The sequence below is a fragment of the Arachis ipaensis genome, chromosome B08 (genome assembly GCF_000816755.2).
Source record: "Arachis ipaensis cultivar K30076 chromosome B08, Araip1.1, whole genome shotgun sequence".
NCBI lineage: Eukaryota > Viridiplantae > Streptophyta > Magnoliopsida > Fabales > Fabaceae > Arachis > Arachis ipaensis.
Genome location: NC_029792.2, coordinates 118,353,317 through 118,361,581, shown reverse-complemented (window position 1 = coordinate 118,361,581; position 8,265 = coordinate 118,353,317). Strand labels below are relative to the sequence as shown.

Sequence of the window (8,265 nt, the reverse complement as noted above, 5' to 3'; positions counted from 1 at the left end):
TCACTTCCAGTAAAAGGTACAACTTTAAATACTTGTATTCATTGTTTTGTTGGAAAGCATGCTAGAGTATCATTTTATAGTTCTAGACCTCATAAGAGATCACATGTTCTAGATTTAGTCCACACTAATGTTTGCACTATGGATGCTAAGACACTAGGCGGTGCATCCTACTTTGCTATTTTTATTGATGATTATTCTCGAAAAGTGAGGACTTTTATTTTGAAATGTAAAGACCAGAAAATTCAAATTCAAAAACTAAAAATTTTCACAAACTCCATTACCAAAGTTATAATTTTTTTTTCTATAATTGAATTAGATTGTAAAGTTAGAAGAAGAATTTTTTCACTCCTCAATTTTTACAATCACAAAAGAAGAGATTAAGAAAGCATACAAGAGGTTACAATGAAGTGACATCCAAATAGAAATCATCACCAAGAAGTGAAGAATAAAGAAAAAACTAAAACAACGTTCAGGCGAATATCTGAGGCTTATAATGTCTTGAGTGACTCCAAAAAGCGTCAAATCTATGAAGAAAAGTTGCGGTCAAAGAAGAGTCACGCCTATTCGCATGGTGAGAGTTGCAAGCACTTGTCGCAACATCTGATCGTTGTAGTTAGTCAGACACATGGCGACATGCGACCATCTCGCGGGGTGCACATCCACCATTAATCACTCCTATCCCCATTAGTTGTGTATAACACCTATAAGAAAACCATTTCAAAATTAATTATGCAAATGTGTTAGTGACTTAGTGTAGTAAAGAGAGAATAAAAAAGTGTATATCTAGCGTAAGATATATAATTATTCATATATCTATACTTACAAGTTTATATTTTTTGGTAAGTAATTTTATGATATAGTATCAAAGTCTCTATATGTGAAAAAGTCTAGAATTCAATCATTGTTTACAGAAATATGTATGAAATAAACAAAAGAAAAAGATAGTTTATACAAAATTTACATAAATTTAAAAATTTTTGCATGAGAAGAGTATAAGATCTATAACTATTAATGTACCTTTTCTATATATTTATTTAAAATTTTGGAATACGTGATATCATGAAATATCATATTAATAGTATTTTCAACACATTGGAGTGGAGCAAGAAATAAACAGAACATAAATAACATAGAACATAAAAGGATGAATCCCGGTCATCTCCGGCAGGGCCATCAACAACCAATAGGATCAATACCAGACCACTCCTTGTAGCTCAAAAACGTCCTTTCTTGTAAGTGCTCTACACCTGCTTCTCTGTTATTGAATATTCTATCGTTTCTCTCCATCCAGATATTCCAAATCACTGCAAAGAAATTAACTAATAAAAACCGCTCCTCTTTCTTTCTGTGATGTATATCAAGCCAACTCTCAAATAGTCCTTTCATGGTTCCAGGGACCGCCCACGGTCTATCAAAGCGTCTGAGCCAAGCGCCCCATACCTACCACGTAAACTCACATACAAGAAACAAATGATGCACAGATTCCGTTTCCTTTTTACACAAGACACATAAACTCTTATTTTGATGAAGCACGCCTAGTCTGATCAACCTCTCTTTAGTATTTACCCTGCCAATCAAAACAAACCAGCCAAAAAGCTCAATTCGCGAAGGTACCAACCCTCCCCAAATTGATCTAGTGAAACTGTAGCTCGTAATCTCCTCCGAGAGAGTCTCCGATTGTAACACCTACAGGAACGAGTTAGTAGAAAAAACACCTGTATTATCAAATTTCCACACAATATTATCCTCTCTGCCAGTTGAAAGATTGACTGGCCGTAATCTCTCATGAAGCTGATGAACTAACTCCAGCTCCCATTGGAACAACGCTCTCCTCCAATGGAAGTTCCAAATCCACTCTACCCCATCCCAGAACCCACAGTCTCCTATCACTGATCCTTGTTGGTTTGAAATGGAGAAGAGCCTTGGAAAACTTGCTTTAAGAGGACCACCTTGCACCCAATTATCTTCCCAAAACCGCGTTCGTCTTCCATTCCCTACTTCCATCGCCAGACCAGTAATAAGTTTTTCTTTCACCTGTTGTTCTACTATATTTAACTGACAGATGTCTTTTCATGGGCCCCCTTCACTGGAAGAGTCTGACTAGATAACATAACATTAGGGTTCAGATTATTACAGGAACACACAACCTGCTTCCACAACAGGCAATCCTCCTTTGAGAAACGCCACCATCATTTGAACAAGAGCACTGTGTTCCTGATTACTGCATCTCCTACCCCCAATCCTCCAGCCTTTTTTGGGGCTTGGACCACTTCCCACTTCACTAGTGGCATATCATAATTACCATCCTCCTTACTCCACAAAAAACTTCTTTGAAGTGCAATGAGCTTGTTAGCAACCGCCTTTGGCATCTTGTATAGACTGAGGTAGTAAACCGGCAAGCTATTCAAGACCGACTTAATAAGAACTAGTTTACCTGCTTTGTTTAAAACCTTTGCTTTCCACAAGCTGAGCTTCTCTTTCACCTTGTCTATAATCGGCTTCCAAGTCTTTACCAATCGAGGATTTGCTCCTAAAGGGATACCGAGGTATCTAATAGGTAGCGCCGCTTGTTTACACCCCAGCATACCACACACATGCTCCACCCACTCCTGCTCACAATTGACTGGAATTAAATTCGACTTATCAAAATTGATGCTCAACCCAGACATCAACTCAAAACAGCGCAGCAGCCTCTTATAGTTCGCAATTGTTTCTGTCTCCGGAGGGCAAAACAAGATAGTATCATCTGCGAATTGTAGATGAGACAATTCAATATGATCTCTCCCAACCAGCAACGGAGCAATGCGCCCATTCCTTACAGCTTCCCCCAGCATTCTATGCAAGACATCAACCACGAGCACAAACAATAGAGGATAGAGGGGATTCCCTTGTCTTAAACTCCTCTCCATTTTAAACGCCTTGGAAGGTGAACCATTCACCAGGACAGACATAGAGGCCGTACTGACACACTCTTTTACAATTCCTCCACCTTTGCCCGAACCCCATCTTCTGAAGCACAAGATCCACAAAACTCCATCTCACTCTATCGTAGGCTTTCTGAAAGTCTAGTTTTATAATTGCCGCTTGCTTTCTTCTCGTCTTGAGCCATTGGACCGTCTCACAGGCAATGAGGGCGTCATCATGTATCTTCCTACCCTTAACAAAAGCACTCTGTGTCTCTCCTACCAAATCCGGCATAACTGTTCTCATTCGCCGTACTAAGACCTTGGAGATCACCTTATACACACATCCCACCATGCTAATAGGTCTGAAGTCCTTGATCTCTTTAGCACCCACAAACTTCAGAGCTAGCGTTACCCACGTAACATTTGCATCGTTTGGTAACTTAGCACTTTGGAAGAAATCCATCACCGCTGCAGTGAACTCCTGGCCAATATCCTTCCAGCATCATTTGATAAAGTTCAAATTGTACCCATCACTACCCGGGGCTTTAGAGGATTCACAGTCCTAAACTACCTTCCTAATTTCCTCCACATCACCTCCAATGCTATGGCCACCTCACCATCAATCTGTCTTACCAGCCCATCCCGAAAGCCAATCCTCGGAACAAACTCCTGCCGATACAGGTTCTTGTAGAACCCTCTAATTGTGACCTTTATGCGTGTTTGATTCCACACTCACCGTCCATTAATCATCAGAGCATCAATCTGGTTATTCCGTCTCCTAGCCGAGGCAATGTTGTGGAAGTATCTAGTATTTTTATCCATGTACTTAGCATGCTGAGACATCGACATCTGCTTTCAGTGTACCTCCTTCCTAACATACCACTTCTCACAGAAGCTCACCAACGCCTTCCTTCTAGCCTCCATCGTACCATCATAGACACCTTCACTAACCATATTATCCAGTTTCTTAATCTCCTCCTCAAGCGTCTTCAGCCTCTTATCCATGCCCCCGAAATTGTTCTTGTGCCATATACGTAGTGGACCCGTCATAGCCTTCAACTTACTTATGAACTGGGCCTCCCCCAAATTTCTCCATTCATTTTTAACCATACTCAGGAAACCGTCATGTGTAAACCAAGAATCCAGACTTCTGAAAGGACGTGGCCCATCACCAACTCTCTTGTCCTCTACAATCAACGGACAATGGTCTGACAGTCCTCTAGGCCCGCCTTTTAGGCGAACATCAGGGAATTCTTCCATCCATTCTATATTCACTAACACCCTATCAATCCGACTGCACGAACGTCCCCTGAACCATGTGAACTTTCTATCATTCAAAGGTAAATCCAACAACTGCATATCCTGTACCCAATTTTTAAACTCTTCCGCTGACACAGATATACTACTAGCTCCTTTTCGCTCCTCAATATGTAGAAAATCATTAAAATTCCCGAAGAAGCAGAAAGGCACCTGACATAGACCCGCAACATAACTCAACTCCTCCCAAACAACCCGCTTCTCCTCCCTCTCATGCACCCCATACACCAAACAAAAAGCACATGTAAAATTAGTTTTCATCATCACACCTTCAACACACAACCATTTCTCTCCCTTATTACAGTTGACAGCTTTGAACAACTCATTATCCCACATGAGCAATAAACCGCCAGAGGCCCCTGTCGACTCCACATACTCCCATCCCACAGAACTATAACCCCAAATTCTTGCAACATCAAATTTAGTGAGAACCTGCCTCTTAGTTTCAACTAGCCCTAACATGTTTAACTTATAACAGTTCTTCAAAGATTTTATCATACTCAATTTTCCATCCCCCCTCAACCCCCGAATATTCCAACAGCTAAAAATCATTTAACAACAATTTTTCTCACCTTATTTTGATGCTTTGGTCGACTTCTTCGTGCCTTTTCTTTTTGTTTCGCCATCTTTTTCTTCACTGCTAATTCTTCATTCTGCGCTTGTAAGATCGCCATTATATCCACATCCTCGTCATATAAAACAGCACCCGACTGTACTGCTAAAGCCCATATTTTCTCATTTTCTTTCATCTGATCAAGCACCGTGACTCCGCCTTCACCCGTCCCTTGCCTTGCCTCTGCCCTTGTCTCGAATTCCACGTTAGCCACCACACTTCTCTCCCCATTGGCCACAGCTTGCCCCTCTACGTTCCCTGCCACTAGGCCCGAAGCCCCAGATTCCTCATACACCTGAACCGGTTTTGAAAAATGGTTGTCAGAAGATAAACCGGGCTGTCCCTCGTCGTCCGGTTTTAGCAGCCTCGCTGTCTTCTCCCCCATCAGCGACGCCACCCGACCTCCTTCGCCGGTACCCTCACATCTTGAATCGCAGCGCCCCGCCTCATCCATGGCGTCTCGTGCATCAGCCCTCGAAGGATCCAGTTCGAGCATCTCAGCCCTCCTCGCAGTCGCATCATCCCGATCGGGCGATCCTGGGCAGCGTCGCATGGCTTGCGAACACAGTGCCCATGCCTGCACCTTACCCTTCCCAGCATTCTTGGTGATCCCCTCTATGTCAACCCGACCCGGTTCTGTACTCAGCCCAGCCCACGTTTCCCCATCTGAAGCTCTAACATATCCTATGTCCAATGAGCTATTCACGTTAGCCCCTTCCTGTTCCTCACAATTCCTTTTTCGGATCAGCCCATCTGCCTGTCCAATTGTATTTGGGCCACTAAGCTCCAAGCCCAGTCCGCCCCCAACAGCACTATCTCCCTTAGTGTGGACCTTATATGAGAAGCCCAATTCCTTTACACCACTTAACCTTGTATCCCCAAGCACCCCGCCTCCACATACATCCATAGCCTGTGTAACGGTTCTCTCTGAACTCACCTCCTCCACCAAATCAAATCCCCCAAAATCCTCCTTCCCATTACACTCAGTACAGCTCTCCGAATCAATTACGTTAACCGCTTTATTCAATTTATGATTTTTGAAATTTAAATCATTAAGGAGCACCTCATCAATGACCCTTCTACCCTCCTCATCACCGGACATGTTACCATTGAAAATCCTCAGGTCTGCCGCCGGATTCCACGTCACCACCTCATGCAACCTACTATTACCACCAGCATCAGAGTTCTTTATCTCAGCCCACTCAATTTGGTCTCGTACCGTACTTTCTGCACCACAATCCTCAGAACCCACTTCTTTAACATAGACATCAAAGCCACTATCACCGATTGAGATGTGGATCCAATCTCGAATGGCGTCAAGAGTGCCTGTGTCAACTTGAATCCGTCCAACTCTAAAGGATGATCCTACTCCTGAGCCTATATCACATCTAACCACATCACCCCACAGGCCACCCATGGTTTTAAACGTTTCTGTTGACCATACGTGTAGCGGCACCCCATAGCATTCCAACCAAACCTCCTCGTCTCACAACGTTCCGACTCCTCCCATCTCCCAACTTTATGGAAAAATTGTAACAGCTTATCCAGCTTGAAAGTGAACATCTCATTTGCATGCTTCACAGAATCAAACGTGATTAAAACCTTACAGGCTCCTAGCTCGCTTACTTCCACCACATGAGGCACATTTTTACAAATTGTCCTTCTCAACGATTTATGGTCTAAAGGTTTCACCGTGCTTCCTATGAGACTCCGCACTAATCAATCCATATTTTCTGCCGCTATCGACACTTCAGCCCCTTTTATCCGCCCCTTCGCATGTTGGTCATTAACGTGCTTTCCATCCGTCTTCACCTCCACATGTTGGGCCATAGTCATCTCCTTTCCACTTCCACATTCTGTAGGCTCCTCCTCCTGTTGGACTCTTTGCTCCACCGGTACTTGCCGGTTCCTCACTTGTTGTTGCCTTCGAAACCTAGCTTCTCCTACAGATACGATCTTCCCTCGTAGTCTTATATTATTCATCTCCGTAATAGCCTTCAGCGCGCTGTCCTTCGTGGTGTACTGTACAAAAGCAAAGAGATACACTGCTCCTAGTTTACGTTTACGGGCAAGATATATGTCGTTAATTCTTCTAGTCCAACAGAACAAATGATATAATTCCCTCTTTGAAATATCCTCCGGTAAGTTATACACAAACACAGAGAAGGACTCATTTTCCAAGCGATGGTATTCTTCTCGATTCCAAACCCTAGGATCCTTTGTGCGTGACTGGAAAACCCGAATCCCACCCCTCCCAGTGTTTCCCCCCTCTCAATCTCTCGACCTCTCATTAGTAGAATACTAGGATGATTTTGTTTGTTTGGCTACCTATTTTTTTTTTTTTTAACCAAAAATTTGAATTCACAACCTCTTAAATGAATATAGAAAGACTATGTTATTTAAGTTATAATTTATTGACCATTTACCTAATTTTTTACTCTATACTAAAAAAATTCTTTTTTCATAAAATCCAGGGTTGGTTTGAAAATCAACGAATTGCTGGTTGTAGAATATTATTCTCGTCAGACTTAATACTAACTAAAAAAACAAGAGTTTTGATACGAGAATTTTAGCTCATTCAGGTATCATCTACATGGATATAGGACGATTTGCATTTCTGAGCACATTCTCCATAGGGCCCTCTTATCTCTTCCTTCTTCGAGCTCGGATTATGCAAGAAGGGACCGAGAAATGCCACTATAATTAGCCATTTTTTTTTATCCCCTCTTTTTTTCTATCTTTCTATCTAAAGTAAAACTTTGAATATTATAACACTTTTTTCAAAATTTTGCCAAACATAGATATCTGTTTAATGTAAAAAAAGAAATTAGTTCGAAAAAACTAATGCTTTTGAAATAAAAGACAAAAATTCTTATTTATTCGATTGGGTCATGTCATATGAATTAAATTTTACTGCATATCAAACAAAATAAACGAATGTTTTTATTTGATTTGACAAATTTCGTTTTTATGAGAATTTTTTACTAAAATACAAATATTAAAAAAAGTGTATTAGTATTAAAAAAAGTGTATTAGGAATTTGAATTTGTTTATTCGACCTTTTTTAGTACTTTGAAATATTCGGAAATATTAGAAGTATTGTGCAAAGATTCAGAAAAATAAATAATTCTATTTATATGTTCACTCTTTTTTTTTATTAACTGAAGCCTTTACAAAAGAGATAAAACCGACGAATAAGAAACAAAACTCATTAGGAAAAAAAATATTTTATCTTTTATTCTTTTTTTATGGAATATACACATCAATCTTTATGGATCATACCAGAAAGCACTATCAATTTAAGAAAGCCTACTTGGGTATTGAGCATTTACAAATAAGAAATGAGTTTTTCACAATAGATAGTTGTGTAACTCCGTAAAACAGAATCGAGTCCATAAGATTTAATAAATGAAATAATCGGACTAGAAC

General features: G+C 40.8%; 1 protein-coding gene across 1 annotated transcript; it reads right to left on the bottom strand.

Moving 5' to 3' along the window:
* On the bottom strand, nucleotides 2,190–2,834 carry LOC107611571. The gene has a single exon (XM_016313480.1). The coding sequence runs from the start codon at nucleotides 2,832–2,834 to the stop codon at nucleotides 2,190–2,192; it is 645 nt and encodes a 214-aa protein (XP_016168966.1).

What these genes read in the sequence shown, in the direction of transcription:
- LOC107611571 (XM_016313480.1), bottom strand. Translation starts at nt 2,834, where the DNA reads ATGCTGGGGGAAGCTGTAAGGAATGGGCGCATTGCTCCGTTGCTGGTT.